The following is a 26,721-nucleotide window of genomic DNA, read 5'->3' on the forward strand; positions in this document are numbered from 1 at the left end:
ACACAATAAAAACAAACCGACAAGGCCATAAATAAAGAAGAATAACTATAGCAACCGTTGCCATGGTTACCAAACATCGAACAGACAAAAGTTGTTATCATTTCATGTCAGGGAACAGAGTGGAATAAACGTAAATAAACATTTTTGTAAGTAAAAGAATTTATAAGAAATAATAAAAATGGATCCTCCATCGATGACGGGGACCTTGCAGTCCACATCTACTTACTCAGAGAGCTCGAAGACGAGTAGTAAATCTGCTCAAAGTACTGAGAAAGAAAGAGAAATGGATCTCACAAAAGATAACGGTGAGTAAGATTGGAGGTTCCATCACCAAATTGTGATATATGTGGCGTGATAGATGATGTTGTTCATGTCCTCATGGTATGAGTCCGGAATGAAAGTGTTACAGTGAGTGGTTTTGTTACAATCTACTCTACACTATTGGAATTGTGAATTCTTGCTTTCCCAATTTGTGATAAGGCAAAAATATTATAAAAATTGCTTATACCGTTAGTAGCTATTTAGTTTTGTTTTTTATAAGGTATTCTGATTTTAACTATGAGAGACGAAGTCTAGTCTTTAATAAATAAAAAAAAGATTGGAATTGTATGTGCAGCCCTTTCGATTCGAAGAACAAAAGGTATAATTCTATATTTTTTTATGTTACATAGGACTATCTGGAGTAAGCTAAAATAAATTGACCCAGTAGGCAATTTGTATTTATAAAAACGCAATAGGCGTTACTGACTCCACAGAGCTGATTTCGCAAAAAAGTTCACAGATTTCATAAAACCTTTAACATTTAAATTCCAGCTGCATCACCAATTGACTTGGAATGCCACATCCAATGCGAGCGTATCACCAAGATCCTGGACGATGCCATCTATAAATGCAAGTTATGCCTGTGCCTACCAGAGCTGGTTCAGGAGTACCGGACTCTTTACAGTCTGTTGTCACCTCCTCATATGGACGACCTGACTTTTATCTTCGAGCAATATGACAATCCATTGTTCTCTGCTAGTCTCCTAAATATGGCTGTTATGGAAGATTTGAAGGCTGTAAGTTATTATATGGTCTTACATAGTTTCGAGAATCTACCTTATTTGAATTTTGTATTAGGTTTATTGGTGTGCAAAAGCACTCGAGTTTTGGTTTAATAAAATATGTTTGATTTTGAAATTCTCGGCGAACGACCTTCTTAATAGGTTCTTATAGAATACAATTAATTACATAACTGGTAGGAACTGCAGATTAGTATTCACTGCCTATAAATCTTATTTTCAATAAGTATCAAAATATTAGACTTAAACTTTGGAATATTTGGAGCATAATTTTTATTCTCGTTTAATTTCCAGGGTGATTTATCACTAAAGAATCGTTTGAATCCAGAGTTAGGACACTTACTTTACATCATGAACAGCTATCCTGATCTCCGGCCTAAAGTTGAAGAGATTATCGCCAAGGTATATTTATATCATTCCCATATTGGGGTCTTTATATCTTTCGTACCTAACTTTATTTATTTTTGTACATGACTCGTAATGCCGCTACACAATGTACATCCACTTTTCACCATTTGTGTTATAAGTCCTATGTAATGGGTGGTGAGTCTATTGCCATATACTGGACATAATTTCAGACGCCGTGCTAATTCCGAGAAATATTCGAAATACCGAAAAAAGCCCAGTAATACTTTGTGCGACCCGGGAATCGAACCCGAGACCCCTTGTCCAGCAGTCGCAATTGCGACCACTCGGCCAACGTAATTTCATTCAGTTCTTTAGTTCTGTTTGCTCTTTATAATGTTTTAGTTTGTAACTAATTAATTACTTTCTTCATTTCAGCAAAGAGAAATTCAAGCTAATGACGTAAGTTAATCATAATTATAATATTTAATTTAAAAGAATTTTATTACAAAATGTTTGTTATATTCTAGAAAACGCTGTTGACGCCTGCTTTTGAGTTTTTGATGGAACTTGAACATTTCCGAGATATTATGGTAAGGCAGATGGAAACGACAGCGGCAGAGGAACTATCTGCTAAAATCAGTACTAAGAAGCTGGAAGCATCTAATGAAAGTCTCATTGCTCATATAAAAGGTATAATTACACTAAAACCTCATCATAATAAATTCTTTATCCGTGCAGTACATCAGCATTTTAGCAGTCTTCCCTAAATTTTGTAGGTGTTTAACAGATAAACTAGCATATTTTAATTAGATTTAAAAAAGAAGCTGATAAGTATTATATTGTGATAATTTTTTTGACACTCGATCGGAAAACTTGTTTTAGGTTTCTTGATATCGAAATTCACCTACTTGGGACTAATAATATAATTGATGAAAACTGTATCCATTGCCTTGACTTTGTCATTGTAGATCTACGTACTTTTCATTTTAGAATATACGAAGACTCTGAAGGAAGAGAGCGAGCGTTTTGAACAAACAATGAGTTTGAAGGAGGAGATGATATCCAAGCTAGAAAATGAACTGGTTCTACTCAGCCACGATGCTACGGTTAAGCTTAAAAAGAAAATGTAAGATTAAGATTGTAATGAATATTCTTTTGATAAACAATGTGCCAGGGCTATAAACATAACGCAATCAACTCTTATACACATTTATTTATTTGCATAGGTATTAGTTAGTTATTGCACAGATTTTCGATTCCTTTTACGATAATATAAAGGGTAGAGTGATTTATGAGTAAGCTTTAAGTACCTATTTTATACGTGTTGGCAGATCTGATATTACATTAATAACTCTTATTTATCCAAGCATAGATTGGATTCAGAACGCCAAATGGTGCTAGCTACTAGAAGTCATACGGTTAAAAATGAAATGTTAAAGGAAGAAGAGATAGAAACTCGAGAAGGGTACGAGCAGTTGTTGAGGTCGCATCTTATTGAAGAGAAGAATCAAAGGGCTCGACGGTACCTACTTAATACATAGTTACTAGTCATAGTCACAATGAACTTCACTTTCGTTTACGATTTTACCTTCAAATTGAGATTTAATTTTTTAATTTTTTTTTTCTCACCTTCAAATTGAGATTTAATTTTTTAATTTTTTTTTTCTCACCTTCAAATTGAGATTTTAAATTAATATAGTATATGTATGTAGATGTGGCAGTTTATTCATTAATTACATAATTTGAAATACGTAATATATTTTTTTGTTTTATTGCGTTTTAATAAAGGAGTAATAATCCAAAGTTATTTTTATCAAACTATTGATGTTCCAAAGGTTCAAAGTGGAGACGCAGTTATTATCCTGGCTACAGAAGTACGACCTCGAGATGAGTGACAAGCAGGTGGAACTTGACGAGTTCACGCAGAAACATGAAGAGGAACTTGAGAAGTGTGCGGAATTAGAGGTAATAGAGAGCTCACAGGTTTTTCCTTTGGTGAATAATAAACCATTCATAATTTGGTCAGGTGATTGATACAAGTCTAATTCATTAAAATAAAAATTCTTAGAAACAATGGAATAAAAACGAATATAATTAAATATTTTTATAGATTAAAATTGCGCAGTTGATATTGAATATATATCATTAAGTTATTAATGAAGATAATTATAGAAACCCTTTTGTATTCATATTAAGAACAATTTCTTTCTTAATATTGATTAGGATGTAGAAATCATAATTCTGTGACCAACAGAAAAAATTGGCGGAACAAGACATCGAGTACATCCCGCTGATGGCAGAAAGAGAGGCGGAATACAACCAGGAGATGACGGAGAAGATGAACAAGTTCCTCATAGACCACGCCGCGAGGGTCATACAGCACGCCTGGAGAGAAGTACTCGCCAACCGAGCAGAGAAGAGGAAGGTACGTTTAAAGTTCTTGTAGTTTAAGATTCTTCTGCATTAAGGAGTCAATTCGTAGAAGAAATGTATTTTGCTATATACATAATGGTGCAAATTGTTTGAAAATTATGTTGTTTGTATTAATAACTATTTCAATGTCTTATTTTATGCAGCTAAAAGGAAAAGCCAAAAAGGGAAAGAAGAAAGCGTAATAAAGGGAACTTCCTTCTATTTAATCCTTAGTCCTTTCCTAAATACTCTCACAATTTGATTTTGTAATGTAATTTTAGAACTTGTCTTTATATCTGTCTTACTGACACTGGTTTTTCCTCACCCTAGCGATACTTTACCTGCAATCCTTCCAATTCCTGTCCTGAACTCCTGATTTCCTTCTTCTTTCAGCTAAGGAAGATAATAAGGAAGTTGCAAGAAGCTCAAGTCCCAACGAACTTAATCAAGGGAAAACCAAAACCGAAATAGTGGTTAGATTTATACAAATCATGGTTGCTTAAATTAAATTATGTTACTTATTTTTTATATTTAATTGTTATACTATTATTGTGAAAGTACTGCTGGGATTTTCGGTATTTCGAAAAATTTCTCAGTCGCACGGAGTCTGGAATTATTACATGGGTAATTTTTTTCTTTTTATTTTATGGGATAAGAGGAAATGAGCAGACGGATCACCTGATGGTTAGCTATCAGGAACGCTGATCGCTACACCAGAGGAGACACAAGTATGTTACTGGTGAAAAAGTCGGTATACATTGTACAGTAGCATGATGTGCACCTCTGCCTACGTCTTCGGGGATAAAAGGTGTGACGATAACTATTATTGTTCATCTTTTGTGCGAATAAAAAGTCTTAGTAAGCAAGAAGTATATTTTATTTATTTCACTAAAAGCACTTGCTTTAATTTAGAAATAGGTACGTCGGGTATTAAAATTTTAATGAAGTACAAAACTGGACTTGGTAATTTATCGACTATACAATAATTCACGTTTTTTTTAATAAACAATATTATATAGCACTATGATTCTGACTGATCAAGAATAGTTTCAAAATATATATAAGACAATAACACATACAAGAAACTTTACTCCTAACTACTCCTTTAGCAGATCTAATATCGTATCGTATCGTAGTGTACAAAATCTTTATTAAAAGTTTCCCTAAAAAGCTAAACTAGATGGAATATAACATGGGCAATGCTGCATTATTTATTTAATAAATTTTAATGTTCTTTATGAATCAGATCATAATTTCTCCTCATCGTCGAGGATCTTGAGATGTCGTATGGCTCGGACGTCGATGAGTGTGTCGGAAGAACTCTTCGTGGTCGGGACGAAAGACAATGCACGGCGGGCTCTCTCTCCGTTACGGAATACTGGGTTGATGTCCTGGGGAAACGGAATTAAATTTTAATTATGATAAGTAGACATGATAAACCTAAACGAGTGATCTCCTTTTAGCGTGATCAAACAGCAGTTTAATTATCTTTAAGATTAGATTTGGTTAAGGGTACTTTTAATTTGGCCCTTCTGTAATAAACTCACGCACATGCATAAAAATACTGTTGATGAAGAAAGCGCATTGCCTCTACCTACCCCTATGGGAGACAGGCGTGAGGTAATGTATGTTTATATGTATTAGATTTGGTTCCAGAATCATTAAATACTTTCTACATTAAATAGTCTATTGTTTCATGAAGAACTTTGCAAATATCTATCCTACGTTACTTATGTTATTCAAATGTAGCCTAATGGCCCGACAATGGTAATTAAAGTGTTATACTTACTCTCAGTTGTACCTGCAACGCCTGTGCCGTGTACTCAGTCTTAGATATTTTATCTTGAGCTGCTTTCAGTTCAGCGTCTAGCCGCTGTTTCTCTTCTTCGAGCTCCTTTAGACGCTTTTCTGCTTCTACAAAAACATTTCAAAACAAGAATTTAATGATATTCTACTTCTTTATTAAAGCAATTTGCATGGTTGTTGTCAGTGGATACTGTAGGATAATAAATTAAAATAGCTAACCTCTAAATTGTGTTTCTTTCTCAGCTTGTAATTTTTCAAACTGCTGTCGTTTCAATCTTTCTTCTTCTAGCATTTTGTTCTGTTCTTCTTGAAGTCTTTCCAATTCTTCACGTCTCTCCCATTCTTCTGCTAATACTCTAAAAGTAAAGGTAATTTTATTATGAGTGTCTATCCACTATTTAGTTTCTACATCTACTACAACTAGTGATTATTTCGTAACGTACCTAGCTTGTAATGCTCTTACAATTTCTTCGTCTCGTTTAGCTTGAGTCTCTTCCTGTAAAAGCTTTTCAAGTTCCACTTGTGCATTTTTCAGTTCTTCTAATTTCTTATTGTCTTGTTGTGCTAGTTCTACCAGTTCCTGAAGTGTAAAGGCACATTATTAACATTTTTACTCAGAATTTTCAAAGGCTTTTGTATCGGTACAAAAATAAATATACGTAATTCACGAAATGTTTTCCTACCTGTGCCTGTGCCTCAGCAGCGAGTCTGGCCTTCACCTCGTGCTGCAGCCGAGCCCGTGTCTCCCTGACCTCTCGCTCTCTCCTCGCTCCAGCACCCCGTCTTATAGCCCGCGCTCGACGTTGGTAGCCTTCTACTCCACCTGATACTGCCGCCGCTTGCCGCAAAGCTGATATCCATTGTAGACGACTCCTATGGTATTACGAAAAAAAATATTAAGTAAGTCAACATTTTTACAATTTAACAACTATCAATACATGGATTTTTAGTACCGAAGATTACTCTGAAAAAATCTCCATAATCGTCTTTCGGTTGAAATTCCAAAATCTTTGGATTGATCTAAGGTTTTGATCCCTTACAACTAAAAAAATCGCCTGTCAAAAATCGATCTTAATCCAAATATAGTTTGCTTCTAGATTTCGATTTCGTTGCAAAGTTAAATCGCCTAATGTTATTGAAGGATGCATAATTGCATACATTTGTCAAATGACGCAACGTGAACTATTCCCAGAGACATATGATCAAAAATCATTTATCTGGTAGCAGAAACTAAAGCACAACTCACTTATGATCTTGAGTCCCAAATTCAAATGTCCTATCAGGTGTGATGAGTTGGAACCGTTGTATCTTGCCTTCTCCTGCAGCTGCCTCTACTGAGCAGTACTCGTCGATAGGAACTCGACCACACTGCTCCTTCTGCGAAGAGCTCTTGTAGTAAGTGAGAGCACAAGGCTGGAGGACACACCAATACTCCCGCATTGTGGGTAGGAGATAACCGCGTTTGAATAGATAACCCTGGAATGGTGAATGAAAAGATATTACTAAAAGGAAATTAAAGGCCTTGAAGAAAGATCACTAGAAGATAAAATTAATAAATGATTTGATCGTTGATTAGAGTGAGTATTTATAGTGGATCAATTTTGAACGCAATTCTAACATTTTGTTGGTTTATTCATATTTACCTTCTTTATAATATCTTCAATAAAGACGTCGTATATCTCATCCACGGCTTCGACTAGTGCCTCTGGGTGCACTTGTTGGTCTCCACAATATTTAGCTTCCAACACGGCGAGGAAAGCTGCCCATTTGAAGTGTCCTATGGATGAACCGAGGGCTTCCCAGTCAGCTGTGTCCCATCGGAGTCCAAGGCAATGTACTAGCTGTTCAGCTACTATACCCGCTTCTGATGGTTGGAGTACCACCTGAATGAAGAAAATTTTATGTTTATGAAATAAGGGAGCCTAAATCTATTGTTAATAGAAAATAACAAAAAATAAGGTCGGGAATAAAGAACGAAAATTAAAAAGCGAAGTAGAAAGAAATGTATTCAAAATAGACATCGCCGTATAAGATGTTAAACGTAATTCAATTATTTATTAATCAATCACGTATCCACGTTATCAGTAACTTGTATTATGTATTAGTAAAATAAGATAATAAAAATTCTTCAGCTACAAATTGCACTTAACCAAACAAGGTGTGGTTCGACGATTACAAAATACAAATACACTTGACAAACATACTTATGTTTTATCTGAAAAAAAAGAGAAAGTTACAATATTATGAAACCGAACGTAAATGACAAGTGTTGTATAACTTAGGTAACTATTGCGAAATTGAATTCTATACGCAAACATGTCTGGACTTAAAAATACCGAAAATAAATTATTTTTCATACTGCACGACTCATGTCAGATTTTTCTTTATTATAAACTTATAGAAAGATAACAATTATTTTAGTTAATTTAGTAAGTTAAGAATTCCGAAATAAGCACCTTAGTAATTTATAAAGCCTTTTTAAACGATGAAAGTCATACAATGACTTCTCCTGCTAGGTGAGGTGAGTGGGATTCTCAGACCCTTACTGACTAAACACCCCGTTGTACCTGCTTCGAGATGGAGCCCCGACACCTCGTTAAGTCTTCTGCGGCTCTATATTAGGCATCAGACCTACTGGGCATCTAGTCAAATTACTTTTTTTTACTCATTTTACCAATTCTTAGAACTTTGTGAGTAATAGGCCATTACAAATACAGTGTAGGAACTAATTAAACTCACATGAACTTTAAAACTCAAGCATAGGTACGTAGGCGTAGTGAGTCGGCTTTAATAACTGATCAAAAGATAAGCAAGGCGTGACTTAATTATTAGCTCGTGGAACTAACATACTTATGTGTTGTCTTGGAACTGCAGTTTTATTGTTGTTTAAGGACACAGAGAGTTCGACATTTTCAATATAGACTTTTGAAACGATTTTAGGCAAGTATGGTCTGTGTCTTATACCTATGATCAGTGTTGTACAACTCCATAATTACCACATTTATAGAGATCATAAATAATATTCGTGATACAACACAAAGTGAGCCTGCTTCAGGAGGTTGAGTTTGCTAATTAGCGTCTAAGTGCTTACTAATTGCCAAGATATTGTCATATTTACATAATTTTGCGTGTAGGACGCGACCTACTCGTAATACTAATTTAACCTCTACAACTTACTACAAGTGAAAGTTACTTGAATCATACAATACATCTAAATAGGACTAAAACTTAGAAATAAATCTAAATGAAAACATCTTATTCTGTAACCTTAATAATTCTCCATAGTGCAAATGTGCAAATCCTTATGCTCAGTTGACTAACTAGTATGGCAGTAAGTAATTTGATTTGTAAATTAATGTCTAACAAATGTACCTACGTGATCGTGATCACATATGTACTTCGTATTTATCATTTTTATTTCAATCTAATAATGACAATCCTCAATCTGTTTACACACAGACATTAGAAGTTTAGTGATCTCATGGCGTGTTTGAGAGTAATTAATAAATACACACAATCAAAGTGTCAATGACCTATTTGTTGAACAGCGAGAAGGAAGAAGTGCTTATAAGGTCGCGGTCATACTCGATAAGCGGCAGCGATTGAATTTAAGTTGTTTTTACGACAGCAATACAGACTTGATTAAGAGAAGATGAACTACCGTACTCAGAGACTTTTTAAGATTGTTTAAACTATTCTTTAGAAACAATTTTAGTTCCAAAAACAATAAAGATGAGGTTAAGTATCCATTAAATGAGTCTGAGTATGGCAGTAGTAACTTTTATGATTACTGAAAACATATTTCTATTAAGTCAAGTTAGTAATAAACTAAACTCAGAGAGTAGAGAGGGCAAGATGAAGACAAATCGATAATCAGAAACTCGCTCGCTTCTTTAATGAAAGAGCGACCCAATCCAAGATAACGCACGATAACAAACATGTGGTCAGCATATGAACTCAATGATGGGTGAAATTAAATTCTGGCAGATTGTACGCCTTTGAGAGAGAGGACATTGTCTTTGAAATATAGAATAGATAATGATGTAGTAATCAGATATGCAACAATAATCCTAAGAGCAAGGATGAAATTAATATTTAAATTCTTAAAATTAAAAAGTTTAGTGCTTAACGAGACAATTACTAGTAGGAATAACATTAATATTTATTTTAAAATCAGCATTTAACTTCATTCTCACGGCATTACTTGACTTTTCCTTTCTATATGCCATAAAATGATCATTTATTACACTTATTAAATTTTTATAGCGCCAATAATCGCCAGTAATATTCGAAGTACCTTTAAATAAAGCTGATGTAGGTTTTTACGATCATTTTATTGCTGTATTCTGGGTTAAAGTGAATGATAAAAGGACCTTCAGATTCGATTTGCCCATACATAGGTATAAAATAAACCCTTTGCCGTCTCCTACTGATCGTAGATTTGATTTTATCTTAAGGAAATCACCGTTTATGCAGAATTATCATGTCGTAGAGACTTTTAAGGATGGATGTGTCACATTCGACGACTCTATGTTATTGGATTAATCTAATGCCGGTAGCCTTTAAGGGTCATAGTTATTTATTTATTTATTTATTGAAGCTTCTTGCACATAGTTGCACATTAGGTAGACTCAATGTCGTAGGCATTACCTACCAGTCAGTCTGACCTGAGGGTGACTTATGTGAAATATTTAATTGGAAAGATCATCAGGGAAAACACAGAAAAAAATCAAAGCAAAACCTTTATTAACCCTTAATTCTCTTTCATAAAAACCATTAGCTTCTCATTTGTAATTAAGTATTTTTACTCTGTACTCACCATATAATGCTTGGAGTCATCAGCATCTTGCACCAGATCTCCGAGCAGGCAGAAGATCCTGAACAGTTTGAACACGGAGTCATCGCTGAACACACTTTTATCCCGACCCAGTAGACTTTTACGGCAGATCAGCCAACATACCTGGGAAAAAAATTACGAACGGATTTAATAAATATAAACAGGTCTTCTGGCGGGCTCGGATATTTCGATAGTAAGATGTCCTAGTTGTTTGGTACGATTAATTGTTTGAGAGAGGTAAATCATCCTATGACTTCTCTCGCCTTGAGTGTGACTACACGTCTAACTGACTAAAAACCACCCCGATCCTACTCCTGCTTTGAACCGGAGCACCGGTAACCTGTTACGTTATCCGCTGGTCCGAGGATCTAAAACCACAGTCAGCCTTGTACCAAGATAGATTCACTCAAGTACCTATTCCAACTTAACCTGTGCTCATGACAAATGAATTGGCAAACATTACTAATTTAAAAATGAGTCATTTTGCCAAAATAGATACTTGTTTAATTAAAAGTTTAAAGGATTATCTAAAGAAACTTTGTAATACAGATTTATTTCAATAAAATCTGCATATGAATCACTTTATTTACCTCTAGTGCTGTTCCGTGACATAAAAAACGGATTTGTGGTGACTGGCTAGTGACGTGCGGTGACCTCTCCACGTTGCGGTGTCGAGTCAAGAATTATGACATGATTGACGTGCAAGTAAGCAAGGAAATTGGTTTATATGTACCTATTTCTCTATATTTTCCGAAGAAATAAAATACAAGTAATAATGTTATGACTAACAAGCGCTTCTAATATTTTTATAACGGATTTGTTTATATCATCTTGATCTAAGTCAAGCATCATTTCGATATTTTCCATTTCCAATGAGATAAAAAGTTTTTGGTATAACCCAGTGAATGAGTACACAGATCACCTGATGGACCACATGGACATTGGTCACCTCAAACACCAAAGGCGTTACAAGTGCGTTGCTGACCTTTTGAATTTCTGAATTTGAATGGGGGATCGGGGATTGGGAAGATTGGGAAGGGCGGCAATTACCCCAGTTCGGAGGTCCAAACCTCCAGAATTTTTTATCTTTTCGTCATCTTATAGCCTAGTAGTTTTGGCTGTTCCGTAGTAGTCATAAATATCTGTTCATAATCTACATGCATACTCAAGCAGAGTAGGTCATAATGCAAGTGGATTACGGAGTCTAAAGCCTCTAAATTATCTAAGTCATCAAAAATACATTAAGACAACACATGGCTACATACGTAGTGTTACTAATTAATGCCACCCGATTTCTCAACACAATAGTTTTTAAACAATACTCAAAACAGATAAAGCACGCAGTAGGTTGCATGTAATTATAAACTTACTTGATAGGCACTGACTCGTCTCGACCTACTTGCACAGCTGTGTAAAGGAGCATGGAGCCAAGTAGATTCAATAAGTTATGTTATCACAATGGCAGTGTTTGGCAGGATGCCTATAAAAATATGTATTGTTAGAGCCATGGCTTGTGACCTGAAAAAACTTGGCTGAATACTAAAGCAAACCGTCTGGACAATGTTAAATAACGTTTCGCAATATATGTTTTGGAGATTTTTGTCGTTTTTATTAAAGTTATTATAAAGTTTCCTACTTTAAAATCATTAATATTAGACACATAAACTAGGACTTGCTAATGCAATAGATAGGTACTTATGCAAGTCTGTCTGAAGAATGAGTGATTTGGTTGAAATAAAAATATTATTTACTTTAAGCGAGATGTAAACACTAGAAACCGCAGACGGATTTTTAAAAGTATACGTCCATTCTAAAAAGATGTGTGTAGGTATAATCTGCCCATATTACATGTGCCCATATTTGGTCACAGCTAAGAAGATTTATTAATTTTGCGGCCTAGGGGAGCGATTACATTAGGGAGGACTGGGAAGGGCAAGTGTTTTCTGTGTAAACAGACGACTATAGTAAAGTATATCACGCTCCAGACGAGTTTAGTGGAAATCAATACTGTGGACGCGGTTCCAAGAATCCAGACACTTGAGGTATACCTACGATTGCATTGTGGGTGGACTGGGTGGACTTAGCTAGCTTAAACGGTTCTAGATTGTGCTTTTTGACTTAAGAACAGAGATCATACCAATTTGAAGTAAATGAAGATTCAGAATAGTTAGCAATTTCCACTTCACGATCGAAATAAATAACAGGTTAAGTAATCAAATCATGGAGAACTCTAAAATTGTTTTAATGATCCAGAACTGATTCAATGATGACTAAAATACAGCACCTTTTCATAGGTCGGAAATTATTTCGGAAATATCTTACATAAGTACCTAGTTATTTATTTTTGTATTGAATAAAAACGGGCTCTACGCCGGGTATAGCATTAGCGTAGTAGCATAGTAAATACAATAACTGGAAAATCTACCATATCAATCCATCAATTGTTTATTGTTTCTTATTAACATGGAAATCCGATTTGGAATACTACAAAAGAGACAAAATTGAGGACAATATCTATAGTTGGTGTATCGAGATATCACATTGTAAGCCAAGTTATTAGCTAATAGATTATTTTGTAAGTGGCTTCATAACTCCTTGTTTGCTATCTTTTCGTCATAATCTGTCTGTTAGAGGACGTTGACTTTTGTTCGATAAACAGAAAGTCTAAGAAATTGCTATTTCTAGATCCGTGTAAGTTTCTAACTACTTAATTTATTTGACTACCAGTATTGTTGTCTGCGTCCAATCGTAGTGTTAAGTAGCGTATGCGTCTAAATTAGTTAAATAAATAAAGTTAATTTTCCTTTGATTACTCCATAGGTATTATTTTACTTATCACAGTTCAATAATGGAATCATAAATTTTGTGAATTTTACGATTTAAAGAAAGGAGGGCAATTCGAAAGTAAAACAAAGGTCAAATTAGTAGCCTTGTGGTTTAAACTGACAGTATTTAGTACTGATGGCGTCCATCCCACTAATTGATCCGGGGGATATGGTCACGCAATCCGAAGTCTACAATAGGGCAGAATGAACTACTCATTCCCAGTATAACCTGACCTCGACTTGTCAAGGTTTTGTATACGGAGGAAGGTCACCTCATTCTAGATTAATGTGAATACTAAAAGAATCAGGTCCACAGGGAGATCGTTAATTACAGGTAAGTAATTTAAATAGATAAGGTTCAGTAGGTAACTTATTTAATTACGTTTTAAAAGTGAAATATAGAGATTTGATATTCTTGAAAATACTGACGTAACAATAACTTATCTGGTGTGTCTAAATAATCTGGTTTATTATCTTAATGTCAATATTTTTGTTGTTCTTTTTCATATCTATTTACGTAAATTTTGGTACACTGATCCACATAATATATATAAGATGTCTATGTATAAGTACCTAATTATTTCCTTTCCACCGACTTCGTAGTACGTCGTAATCGAATCCAATATATTTGTATTAAGGGAACGTCTGCCCACAGTCAATATTTATTACGGAATGTGTGCTCCGTCTACTCTTCCTTATTCCTTGAAGATTAGGTTAGTAAGGAATTGAATTAACTTTTTTTGAACAGCACCAGAGAATGATAAATGTTATATAAGTCTAAAAACACGCTATGTGTAAAATTAAAAGATGTAAAACCTACCTCACTGATCTTTTTCTCATAGTCCCTGACTATTGGTAAGGTGGCGGACTTCGGCAGCGAGCTGAAGACCTCATGTTGTAAGTAGTACCGAAATTCATCGAAGGTGAGCTCCTGTGATGATTTGAAGTGGTCCAGCCCTTTTTCTACACCATAGAGGTCCAGTAAGGTCCCAATGTTTGCGGTTAGAACCTGGAATGACAAAAATAAATATGTTTGAGGTATGTGTGTATTTGGACAGATTTATCATAATTAGAGATAAGAAAATATAAACAGTGATATCGTTAATGATTGTAATTTTTGTCGTAAACTCGACCTGCAATTTATATCTATGAAGTTTTTATTAGCAACAATCTTTTAAGATGAATCATTCGATGCAACATCACACATACTAATCTAATTACGATGTTTCTTCATCCTATCAAGCAATAGTTTAACCTTTACATAAGTCTTTGCATTTAAAATATTATTTTCATTTATGTACGTGCTTTTCTTTAGTCATACGTCTTTGTGTATTTACTACCTCAGAAGTTAAACAAACTACTGCACTCAAACATACTAGAATATTACAGTTAGTATGGAGTAGCACTAACACTGTATAAACAGATGAAATCACCACTAGCTAAGTTACAAGCTGACTCATTGTTTCTGTTCGCTATCAGCTAACTCAAACGCAAACTGACACGTTTCGGGTTTCAACATCAATCAATACAAACATAGTACAGAAAGTTCACTTCATAATTGGTTTTTGAAACTACATACTTGTAAAATATTCGATAGCATCGATTGTTCAAAAACTGGAATTTTGTATTAGACTATTGTCTAATACACTTTTGCCTTAAAAGGTCAAGTGATTAGGTATTCCTAATCACTTGACCTTTTAAGGCAAAAGTAAAATAATATTTATTTTTGTTCTTTTTCCTGACCTTCTCCCAAGGAGGATGAGGTAAATCTTAACTAAAATGTAGGTATCTAAATGTTCGTATCTCATTAATTTCCTACATCCTGCTCACTATATCTATCTAAATGATGGATACTACTCATAATACTAATTACTAAGTACTTGGTACTAAACCTTCTTCACATTTTTTATGACACCCAAGTTTGTCTAATGAGCACACACACATCAAGTAATTGGAAACGCAACGTAAACCAATTCGTTTTGGGTTACGTTGACTTATCTAATGAGTGGTCATCAGCTGCCTTAATAGTAGCCAAATTAGTTTTATAAAAACATAACCCTTCCTTGGCAGTCGGGTAAAAACAAAGAGGACATTATGTGGTTTGATGACGTTATTTATTATACAGAACAATGTCGACAATATTATGATTTGTTGGGACAACATGGTGGGAGAAGTACAATCTTCCACAACACAAAAATAATACACACACTACACTTTTTACATGTTTGACTATCGGATATACCTACATCTGTTATTTTCTTAATAAGCTATATTCAGTAATTATTGACCAGTGTACATTTTGAAACCTATAAGTTTATAGCATAAAGTAACAATAAAGAAGGAAACATTGCATTCTGCTCTCTATACAGAAGGTTCTAGACTCGACATGGACAATCAATGGAAAAATGCGAGGCCTTGAACTAGACTATTGATTTAGAAAGACAATGTAGTATTATGTCACTTTGGGCGTATCGACGATTCCTCATTTGTCCGATTGTCAAACTCATTAGAATGATTGACACTTCAGTAACTGGATATGTCTGCTAAGCTCGCGAGGAGTGTTTGCGTGTTATTCATGTCATGATATAAAGAGTAACATGATGACGAAGCTTAATAAAGTAGACATATTAGTTAAACTGCCTCGTTGTTCGAGTTCGATTCCCGGGTCGGGCAAAGAATCACTGGGTTTTTTTCAGTTGTAGCATGGAGTCTGGAATCGTGATCAATATATGGCAATAGGCTCACTCCCTATTACATGGGACTTACCTACCTTCGGGGATAAAAGCCGCGACGATACATACACTCTATATAAGTTAGATTATTTAAGGAGGTAGGTAAACTAGCATATATTTACTTGCATATTTTCAATGTAACATTCGCTTTTTGCGAGTGTTCTTGTGAGTCTCAGTCTAGCCCATGTATAACTAGGTACATAAGTATGTGTCATAGTCATCATAGTTTATTGTTGGTATACATTTTTTAAATTAGTTAGCAACGTGATTCTACAATGATACATGACGACGGGATTTAGTCAACATTTCATAATTCATTGCATGAGATAATAGAATGACGAAGTGTTGAGTAATGCTGGTTAAAATAAAAAGTTGTATGCCTCGTTGATACCGTAGTTCTGAATCTATTCTTAGGTGATTAAGGGACTCACTTTTACTTTCAATGTACCAACATTAGGACGATAAAATACAAACTCCGTCCAATTAAGTACCAAGGTGAAGGTCTCGGGTTTGATATCAAAGTACGTAGGACAAAAGACCTCCTCTTATAACTGGAAAAAGTGCGTGTTACATTGTATTAGTACACTTCTGCCAATAACGAGGATTAAAATCTTTTAGCTTACAGTAAGAAAAGAAATATCGGAAAGAAAAACCATTGTTATAGAACAATGGGCAATATATTAACAAGAAAACTCGAACACTACGAAAATATAAGTAAAAAAGTTCAATATGCTTCTGCAGTAGACGATGATTAATCGGCTGGTGTTCTCTATCTGGGAATAACAGATGATGACGTCAAATAAGGACAAAAACCGACAAAATAAAGGATGTAAATGAAGATCTCTGTCTCAGCTACAAACCAGCGTATCGAGCCGGCATCCGTTATTATTTAAAAGCTTATTACTCAAACACACTGTACATGCCTGTTTGGTGTCTGTCCCACATGTATAGGGTTACCAGTAAGTAGAGAATGCGTATGAGCTCTATATTAAGTAAAGACAAGTTTTCGCTATTATTCATTGTCATTATCGAAGTTATTTCTTTGTTTAGGAGGCAATTAAATGCTATAATTAGTTACACTACACGTGTCACTATTAAATGCTATATTTAGATAAGAGAAAGAAATTCTCTAATTTTCTCTGATTTGAGCATCACGGTAGTTTGTCGAGTAGAACAACAAGACGATACAATTTATTATTTGGATTTGTATTGATTTAAAATTGGGCAGTTAATAGCATTAGGTATCAGTTGCTATTTCTTGGAAGAAGTTATTATCCAATGCAAAAAATGCAACTAAAGGAAAAGTGCATTACAAACAGGAAAAAATATGCTCACAAATAATTTTTGTGGTGACTTTATAGTTGGTTAATAAGGTCGTTTAGTTGCCATTTCTGTAAAATCATGGTAACCCTGATCGGGTTCAATATCCGACGATAACTTAGTGATTCATGCAATGTTTTGTTGTTCACATCGACTTTGTCGGTGAAGGATAATTCAACATTTCAATAATAAATATGGGCATTGTGTCTTTGATTTTTGTCTCCGTATAAAATTGTTAAGAACATATTTCATTTTTCTATTTGTGGAAATGACTCATAGACTCCATGTTGCTCATACATTCCTTTACTTAACAATAATGGAATATAATCGCACCTGTAACTATAGAACACCTTTACTTTTACTCAGTAAATTAGACACGAGGAGGTAGCTACTTCCAAATTGTTTAAGCGTAAGTTCTAATAATCCTAAAGGAATACTGATGAATACCGAAATTTATGATCGGGCCACGGATTCTGGTGAAGAAATAAGTATCGAAAAAATTAGGATACGATTAAATACGTAGCACGTAGTACGTAGTGCGTAGCCCGTAGTGCGTAGCACGTAGCAATCCAAATCACTTGATTGACTAGATAATATAATTATTCGTGTCTACTGCATCGTGTACGCTTAAATCTCGTAGGTGTAATCATGGTTCGTCTCACAATCGGATGAATCATAGCTATTACTACACATAAATACTCATGGTTATGGGAAATCGAATGACCTTACACCCACACCATGGCTTGAAGTTAATTCCTAAGCGCAACTATTACGATCGAATTATTATAATTTGATTGAGTACTTAGGTATTCCGTTTAGACTGTAGAAATCTATAACTGCTAATAGCAAATTAATAGCTGTGTTTACGTAAAATTAATAAAAAAATGAAAATGACACCAGTTATTCACGGAGAAGTGGCTTATTCTATTCATCAGTGTATTGGCTATTTTAAAGTTTCTAATATTAATCCAGTAAGTATATATGTACTATATATGTAAATATGATAGATATCCTAACCTTGAAAGCAACACTTGAACCGATACAAATCACAACCAATTTTAAATATGACTAACTGAACTGGAATAAAGACTGAATTGTTTTGCATTGAGCATAATATTGACAATAACAGAACCACATGTCGGATAAATACTTTAATAACAAAAACGATTTATTATTTCCAGACGTATGCAAGTGGAATGACGATATCCGTATAAGGAGAACACAATACTCTAAGAACTTGTGCTATTGTAGTTTGTATTCAATCTAATACAATTTAATTGACGCAACGGCAACCCTTTATAAATACCGTACATAAGTAAAAGATAATAACATAATTAGGTCATGCCTCTTGATCTTAGAAATAGTAGGTAGAGGCGTACATGTATAATAGGGGGTAAATAATTGTATAAATCAACACTCCGTGCTATTGATTACCTACTGAGAGTTTTCGAAACACCGAAAAACCAGTAGTTGGTCGAAAGATCACTGTGGTTCATGAGTTGTCAAGCAAGGGATCTCGGGTTCGGTAGTGAGGAAAATATTACATTTTACGGTCTCTATTGCAGTCAATAAATTCAATTATGGCTCATAAAATAAGTGTGCACTCGTAACAAAAAGACATTAGAATGTCTTTTTTAAATATATTATGTGGGTTATGTGAAGCGTCTAACAAGCAATAAATGCGTTAATGTGTCATAAAGTCTAGACGGTGCACGATGTATTCAAGCCAGATTAGTAATGGACTATATTATTGTAAATAAATAATTTATGGTGCTCTTGTATGAAGTATAATTTATTGAGGAAGTTATTGTTGTGAACTGTGAACACTAATTCGCGGGATAAGTATTATTTTATTAACTGAATTTGAATTGGTGGACATTCATAATTTCATCTTAGATATATCATTATTAAAGAATATCTCAGAAAAGTAAGAATTATTTGAAAAAAGAAATGAGAATGACTATTTCAATCGTAGTTCCTTATAGCTAACAGAACATTTTTTAGAATAACGTCTCCTTAAAATTGGATTTCTAACAAACGATTATGAATCAATTGCAAAAAATTATAAATCATCGAGTTTTTGTGTTCAAATCCAGCTATAAATAAAATGTGCATATATGTAGATAATCCGAAACAGTAGGTACCCACCAGTCAGTCGCTTTCAAGTGGCCATTGGTCATAGGAGTGTAGGGTCACGCCAGGGTCACACTGACTAATATGGACAGCTGTTCTCTTTAGGGTCTAATATGGTCACCCGGATGTAACCTTTACTTTTATAACATGTAAAATATATTTAAATTATTTTATGGTATGTTCTTATTAGCGTTGTTATTCAGTGTTAATGTGTTAAATAGATTGTATGAATTTGTACATTAATTATAAGATAGTGGATTTCATGTCATTCTTGTCATGTCAGGTTAATCATCACAGCCAGAGGCGGAATAAACCCAGAGAACGCCCTCGGAAATCACTCACTACGGGCACGTGTCGCGTCTCCCGGCTATAAACTGGCGCCCTAGGCATTTGCCTAATTTGCTTTAGGTATAATAGCGCTCTGATCACATCTGTTTTTCAAAATATATGCGAAAGCCTGCAACTGCACTGTGTTAAAAGTTTCGTATTAAATAACTTGTAAGCAGCCACCATTATCATTACCTACAATTTGATTATAATCATGACTTTTTAAATTCATAGATTTATAGCCTACAAGACTCAAGGTAGACTAAACTAGATAAAGAAAACTGTTTAATTTAATGCAATGTCGGCAACATATCCGCTATTATCGCCGCTACAAGTAAAGTAACTACTGTGACATACTTTTATAAATAGTTATTGCAGAAATTACTATGCAAATAGTATTATTCATATTGGAAGACATTCCTACTTGTGGATATTAAATAAAGTCAGAGATAGATAATGAACTATGTTCAGCTCATATTATGCTGTCTGACGGAAATTTGGCAATGATGACGTGCCCTAGACTTTTCCTAAATACTTATTTTTATGAAAGTCTTCTTTCAGTTACGCTTTAAGTTATTGGGTTAATAAACTACAGAGATGGACGACATAAAACCAGCTTGTCTCTTGATCTTTTGAAATAACCCAATATGAATTGAATCTTTTCGACATAATACATTACCGCTAGACCCACAAGTGGCATTATAATGTTTTATAACACTCTTGTAAATACCAATCTATAATTATACACGTAAGGGATTTTTAAATGTCATTTTTCGCATGAAAGTGGGCGTGTACGGTTGACATTTTCAGGAGTTATGTCAGGGTTGTTACCTCATAATTACACATACTTTTAACTTAACTTTTAATTCATAATTAAATTCTCGATTGCATTCGATTACGGTTACCTATAACTTGATCTCGATACTTTTTATAATCGATATAATTGCTACCATTAACATTCGTAGATATAACTTTCATTTAATATTGGAATTAAAATACTTTAAAGTAGCTTTTTTTAATTAAATGCATTGAAATTAAACGCTATAATACCTTCGTAAGTGCAGTTGTAATTATTAAATAAGTTATGACTTATTAAAGCTGCATAATATGGAATTAATATTTCAATGAAGTAATTAAGAACTAAAACTTAAACCCACGCTTAAACTTAGAACCTGCTCAAAAGTAGCATTTCAATAATACAATTATCAAACTTTATATTTAAGAACATACTGAACTTTTACACTGATCCTAAAGTAGGTCTAAATGTCACCTAATAAAAATAAGTTCAGGCGACAAGAAAGCAATTCACTTTGTCCTCCAAATAAATTGATCGTTCAGAGTATTTCATTTCAATTCGACAGCCCTGTTAGTGAAATTGTCTTGTCACTGCCGAAGGGGAATGTCGTCCTTACCTTTAACGAAGCGTGAACGCAAATGTGCGACTTGCGATAGTTGTGTTGCAACACTCTGTTGTGATGGAGACTTTGCAATTTTATTTCATGAGATCATCTAAAGGTAGAGTACATTGAATAAAATTTCTGTGGTACAGTACCTATTTAAGGTTGGTGGATTAGATACCTATTCACAAAAAACGTTTCTATATTTGATCGGCTAGAAATGATGTCTGTACCCTTAGTATGAGTTTGGTTTACTCGTACTAAAGATACTCTGGACAACGTCGTCGTGTTGGAATAAGGAAGGTAACGTTGCCTCTGTTCAGTTCTGAAAAGCATTTTATTCCCGGGAATCTTTGTGTAGTGTCGTGTAGTTTGTTTCAACTGGAAGTACCTTGTATAGAAGAGTTATGATTCGCTTTCATGCTATTGACCTTTTGAATCACCTCTTTGTCATTTTTCCTTACACGGATAACTTGCTATGTGTAATATATTATGTAGGTGGTAGGCATTGCTCCATTTGTCTATTCTCATGAGACAAATAATTCGCAGTAAGCGAGGCGCGTGTCCAAATCGCCCTACTTTTCAAGAAATATACGTAAACTTAATCAAAAACATTATGATTTTCCGCTGGTTATTTTCTCTGCACCACCCAAGGGTCAGACAGGTAGAAAATGCCAACGGCATAGGTATAACCTACTGGTAGTTCAGTAAAGGTAAGACAGAATTAAAAAATATATATATAGTTAATTGTGGAAAATAAATAAATTTCAATGTAAAGAAATCTGAACTTACCAACATTGCAGAATAATCGAAAATAATTCACCACTTATTAAAACTTGATCATTATCTCAACACCTATGCACTTAAGTAGCCTTCAGTTAAAATATATCGCATACCTACTTAATCTTGTCACGGCACATGCCATGTCGAAGTCCATACAAAACTTGTAATTGCCGTTAAATTACTTTAATTACAATCATTATCAACAACTTCAACAAGTTATCTCCGTTAAATATTTTTATTTCTTACGGAATTCAGAAATTATTTAAAATTAAGATCAAAGTACTTATTCCCGACTTGGAGTTTTGCAATTTTCGGTAACATTACGGATATAAGCAAAAAGTTATTTTATGATTAAGGTAAATTTAAAAATTTACCTAAGTTTATGGAGCTCTGTCTGAAAGTGCTCTGTCTGTATTATTGTGTTATGGACATTGCTCTAATTTTTATCAAAACAAAAGTTGCTGTAACACGATATGAACAAATACCAAAGCGTGTAGGCGCAGGTCAGTACCTTATTAAGATAGTTTCAAATTATAACTTAGCTACAATACCTACCTACAAGTCAAAATCAATATCATGTTTTGGATTATGTAGCAATATTTGGCTTACATTTCATAATATAAATTAGTTACTGTCTCAAACTTAGATAATAATTCAGTATCTTAAAAGGAAATGATTCATAGTCTTGCCTAATTTGTATTCATTTCTTGTTTTTGTCGTCTACGAAGTGAATTACAAACTAAGTAGGCGAAAAGTAGGTTGTAAAAAGTCAATGGCTTATTGACTATGAGTAGTTACCGATCGTTGTTATGCAGCAATTATGCTAAAGAGCTTGGACAAACTTCCTGGAGATTGGCAGCAATGTCGTCATCTTGTTGGATTTAGTATTGCATTGATCTAGGGTTTAAACGTCGGATCGAACTTAGCAGAGTCGGATATAGGTTGATATTATATTCTAGAGATGGCGAACCTTTACGTAAGAACGTGACATATAATAAAAAAATGGTGCTATTTTTAAGTGCCTAACGAGATGCACAACATTTGCATACCTACGAGTTTTAAATGTACACTATTTATATATTGTAGGTCTACACCTGAGTTTGTTTAATATCTAAAAAAATATGAAAATTACGTTTATAAAACTATAAAAACTGTTCTTAGGTGACCTACCTTACGTTTCAACTGCTGCCTGCTCGTTCTTATCCTTCTTTAACATACTATCTTTATACAAGTGACAGATTCATTCTCGGCTATTCAAAAGCTCTGTAAATGGTCTAATTGAAATAAACGCTTTGACTTTGAAGACCAGACCTTCGCTTTATATTTATGATGACGACGGGGTGCCTGCCTACCCTTGACCAGGTCACACAGGCACTTACAATACGAGTTAGTTATCGCTAGATAGTCACTCTTTGCAATAAAAATGCAAATAAACTTTATTTACTTTATATTACCATCCTAGTACGGTCATTGAGGGAAACAATATTATGTTTATGACGCTTCGAAGAGCTATTTTCTGTGTCAACAGCGAATATGGAATGAAATGTTTTGTAATTGTGGAATTTCTCACCAGCAAATAACCATTTATTACTACTGTGCCTCGCTTCGTGAGATCAATGAATTAGGTTTAGTCAAGCTGTGTTGTTCACATGTCAATCAATATGTATTTAAAATTCTTATCAACATTACAATACAATGTTCAAAGATAAACTACATCATAGAGTTTATCTATCATAAACAAATATTATTACTTATAGTTATCCAGATAAAAGTATAATAAATAACCTTCAGTTGTCAAATGGTCTTAGATTAATGTTGAAATTCAATAACTACGAATTTGGGTAAAAATTGTCTAGGCAGTTTATAGTAGTTGTTGGTACCTATAATATGTAGATATAATTAATTAGGTATAGTAAAATCAATTACAAATAATAAAATTTATGGCGATAGGATCTTTAGATAAATACATATTATGAAAAAAGTCCCTCTTCGCTTCTGTCTGTATGAAGGTGATAAACTCTAAAACGAAGGTGTGTATTTTCGGAAGCTTAATTTAGCACTTCTGCCTACAGCATTTAATGTTTAATTCTTTTATGATTTAGCTATTGAACTTTAAGGTTTATCGTTATTTTTATTGTTTATAAAATCTGTTCAACATTATTTAGATGTCAGCCTGCTGCACATTGTGCCGCGGGTTCAATTAGGATAACAAAACGCGTGTATTAACTATATTCAATCATAATGCATAACGGCTCAATATTACAATAGTTCAATAATTCCATGGGAATACTACATTACGTTACGCTACTCTTGACGGAATGTGTGACGTGTCAATATACCTAATAATATCTATCCAATTAGAGTTAAAATAATGAATCACGACGCCAGGAAAAGCTTTAATGAACTTTGTTTGTTCCTATATTTTCAGAGCATCTAATATCCTGTAATGACTCTAATAAATGAACACATTTATTTTTCGTTGGTAACATAATAATATATTTTACTTATACATATATTATCATTACAAATCCTATGTTGAAATGGGTACTAGACACTGACAATCCCGTAGGTCCCTAATAAAACTTAAAACAAAATGTAAAACCTAGACTTAACTCGAATTTTGTATTTCAGTTGTTCAGGCGTCACACATTTTTGATCAACAATGCTATCACCACAAAGTTAAGGACTCCAACAAGTACTTATTAAACATGTCTACGTATACCTAGGACAAACATTCTACAATACTTTTTTTTAAAAAAAACATACGTAGTTACAAACAATATAAAATGTCTTTAAAATGTAATTAAATATTTAACTATTTTATTTATTTCTCTTTTTAGAAACTTTTTAGTAATCCTGGTCTATATCAGTCGGGACCCACAACTAATGAAAATGTTAGATAAATAATAATTAACATACCTTTAATTTTGACTTGTGAACAACGTCTTTGCTTTGCAACGAGTCAAAGGCATGCCAGATGCAATTGGTCACGTTCTTCAATAATGTAGACATTTTCTTTTAACACTATTATTTTAAAATCACCACAAAATAGTTTACAACTAACAATTTAATAACACAAACACATTTTTACCTTTAAATAAAAATCTAATTTGAAAAGTAAAGATTTGAAACACAAAATACACTGTTCTATTTTTGAAATGAAGCAAAGCGCGCGAAATATTAAGAATGAATACTTTTTGCTACACTGCGCGATAAAAGCAAAGGAAGGACACACGTTCTGCCTCGGCCCGCTTAAAACCCAGACTGGGCGAACGTAGTGCGATAAGTCAAAGGAAATGGCTCACGCGGAACGGAACTAGCACGTCTGACAAAGTTTACTTGTTTCGTACATTATGTAGGTATGGTAATCATTGATGAATGCAATGAAACTGAGGCCGAGGGAGAACGGAACACGATAACTGCACCATCACCATTTATCAATACCGAACAGTAAATTGTATATTTTGTCAATAAACGATGTTTGATTGATTCTACTAAGACTCATCCTGAAAATAAATGAAATAGTACTATGTAGGTTCAATATTTTAATTTAGTAAGTACTGTATGTTGAATAATCTTTACATTTTTAAATAGGTGAGACTATAATGAGATTCCTATAATAATTAAGAGGTTACTTAGTAACTGATCAAGGACAGTTACGGAGGGTGCTCGATGAGTATCAAGCTCCATAGGGGTCCATAATCGGGCGCATTAAGTGCGACGACCGACGCGAAGACCTTTAACGTTGAACGTTTTACAGGCCTTTTCATACTTAGATTTGTAAAACAAGATATTATTTAGGTAAATTCCAAGGTCGATCCAAATCATTTACCATAAAATAGAACCTTTTTACGTGGTAAGTAACAAAAAACTGGTCTTATTGTGTCAAAAAATTTTGAAAAGCCATTTGTGTTTTATTCTTTTTAATTTACTATAATTATATTTTTTTAATTAATTCATAACAATTATTAATCTAAACTAACACATTATTTACAACTTAAAAATACCAAAAAAATAAGGAATAAAAACTAACTTAAAACTAAAATAAAGGCAATAGGCGTGGTTAGGTGTGGTTAGGCGTCGAAGTACTCGTCCGCATCGCTGTCATTGGGGAACGTTCCCATTATATTTTTTTTATCTAACTCAGCCAGGATTTCATTAAATACAATAACAGAAAGATTAATATTATTTTGGTTGTTTATTGTTTAAAACAAGATAATAAAATACTAATGTTTATTAAAATAATATTATTTTTATTGTTTAATAATAATCAGCTAGGTCAATAAAACCTCTTTTTTAATGTACAAAAATAAAGGACCTGGTCAAAATGTACCAAAAAATTTTGAAATGCCATTTGTGTTTTTTTTTTATTATTTTCTTCTATACATTTAATGGCTACGAAATATTTTGTCGTCGAAATCAACCAGATTGAATTTTATGTCAGTTAAATAATAAAAAGTTTTTAATAAAGAGGTTTAGAGTCCGAGGCCTTCGTACGAATTTGCTTTACGTTTAATGAGATCGCTTTCGACTCTGTGAATCCAACGCCAAAGACATTCTCGTTTCGATCTCGTTATACGTAAAGCAAACTCGTACTAAGGCTAATATTCTATGCTAAAGCCCCAGTAGTCCGAAGCTGCGGACTACCTAGCGGGTTTACCGGGGCTCCGGCTCGAAAAGCAGGAGTAGGAACGGGGTGGTTTTTAGTCAGTAAGAGTCTGACACTCCCTCTCGCCTCGC

General features: G+C 33.9%; 2 protein-coding genes across 3 annotated transcripts; one reads left to right on the forward strand and one right to left on the reverse strand.

Moving 5' to 3' along the window:
- The first annotated feature begins 71 nt into the window (after positions 1-71).
- On the forward strand, positions 72-4,956 carry LOC118269250 (dynein regulatory complex protein 10). Of its 2 annotated transcripts, none has more exons than XM_035584261.2 (10): positions 72-305; positions 814-1,058; positions 1,356-1,463; positions 1,845-1,868; positions 1,937-2,099; positions 2,400-2,535; positions 2,782-2,931; positions 3,245-3,374; positions 3,664-3,834; positions 4,215-4,956. In XM_035584261.2, exons 1-10 carry the CDS (start codon positions 179-181, stop codon positions 4,290-4,292), a joined length of 1,332 nt encoding a protein of 443 aa, XP_035440154.2. In that variant the 5' UTR covers positions 72-178; the 3' UTR covers positions 4,293-4,956. The 2 variants fall into 2 exon arrangements, with proteins under 2 accessions (XP_035440154.2, XP_050558081.1); XM_050702124.1 differs by lacking the exon at positions 4,215-4,956 and adding an exon at positions 3,986-4,183.
- LOC118269251 (differentially expressed in FDCP 6) lies at positions 4,681-25,303 on the reverse strand. Its single transcript, XM_035584263.2, has 10 exons — positions 24,901-25,303; positions 14,110-14,298; positions 10,447-10,587; positions 7,271-7,510; positions 6,874-7,103; positions 6,311-6,500; positions 6,071-6,207; positions 5,847-5,983; positions 5,611-5,735; positions 4,681-5,212 (listed from the first exon to the last, which is right to left on the reverse strand). Exons 1-10 carry the CDS (start codon positions 24,991-24,993, stop codon positions 5,069-5,071), a joined length of 1,626 nt encoding a protein of 541 aa, XP_035440156.1. The 5' UTR covers positions 24,994-25,303; the 3' UTR covers positions 4,681-5,068.
- Positions 25,304-26,721: the final 1,418 nt, after the last annotated feature.

The sequence above is a fragment of the Spodoptera frugiperda genome, chromosome 2, assembly GCF_023101765.2.
Source record: "Spodoptera frugiperda isolate SF20-4 chromosome 2, AGI-APGP_CSIRO_Sfru_2.0, whole genome shotgun sequence".
NCBI classification, from domain to species: domain Eukaryota; kingdom Metazoa; phylum Arthropoda; class Insecta; order Lepidoptera; family Noctuidae; genus Spodoptera; species Spodoptera frugiperda.

What these genes read in the sequence shown, in the direction of transcription:
- LOC118269250 (XM_035584261.2), top strand. Translation starts at nt 179, where the DNA reads ATGGATCCTCCATCGATGACGGGGACCTTGCAGTCCACATCTACTTAC. An exon ending in GGATCTCACAAAAGATAACG is followed by an intron (nt 306 to 813) that starts GTGAGTAAGATT and finishes TTTAAATTCCAG; the next exon opens with CTGCATCACCAATTGACTTG. An exon ending in AAGAATCAAAGGGCTCGACG is followed by an intron (nt 2,932 to 3,244) that starts GTACCTACTTAA and finishes GATGTTCCAAAG; the next exon opens with GTTCAAAGTGGAGACGCAGT.
- LOC118269251 (XM_035584263.2), bottom strand. Translation starts at nt 24,993, where the DNA reads ATGTCTACATTATTGAAGAACGTGACCAATTGCATCTGGCATGCCTTT. An exon ending in TTCACAAGTCAAAATTAAAG is followed by an intron (nt 14,299 to 24,900) that starts GTATGTTAATTA and finishes TTGTCATTCCAG; the next exon opens with GTTCTAACCGCAAACATTGG. An exon ending in ATGACTCCAAGCATTATATG is followed by an intron (nt 7,511 to 10,446) that starts GTGAGTACAGAG and finishes TTCTTCATTCAG; the next exon opens with GTGGTACTCCAACCATCAGA.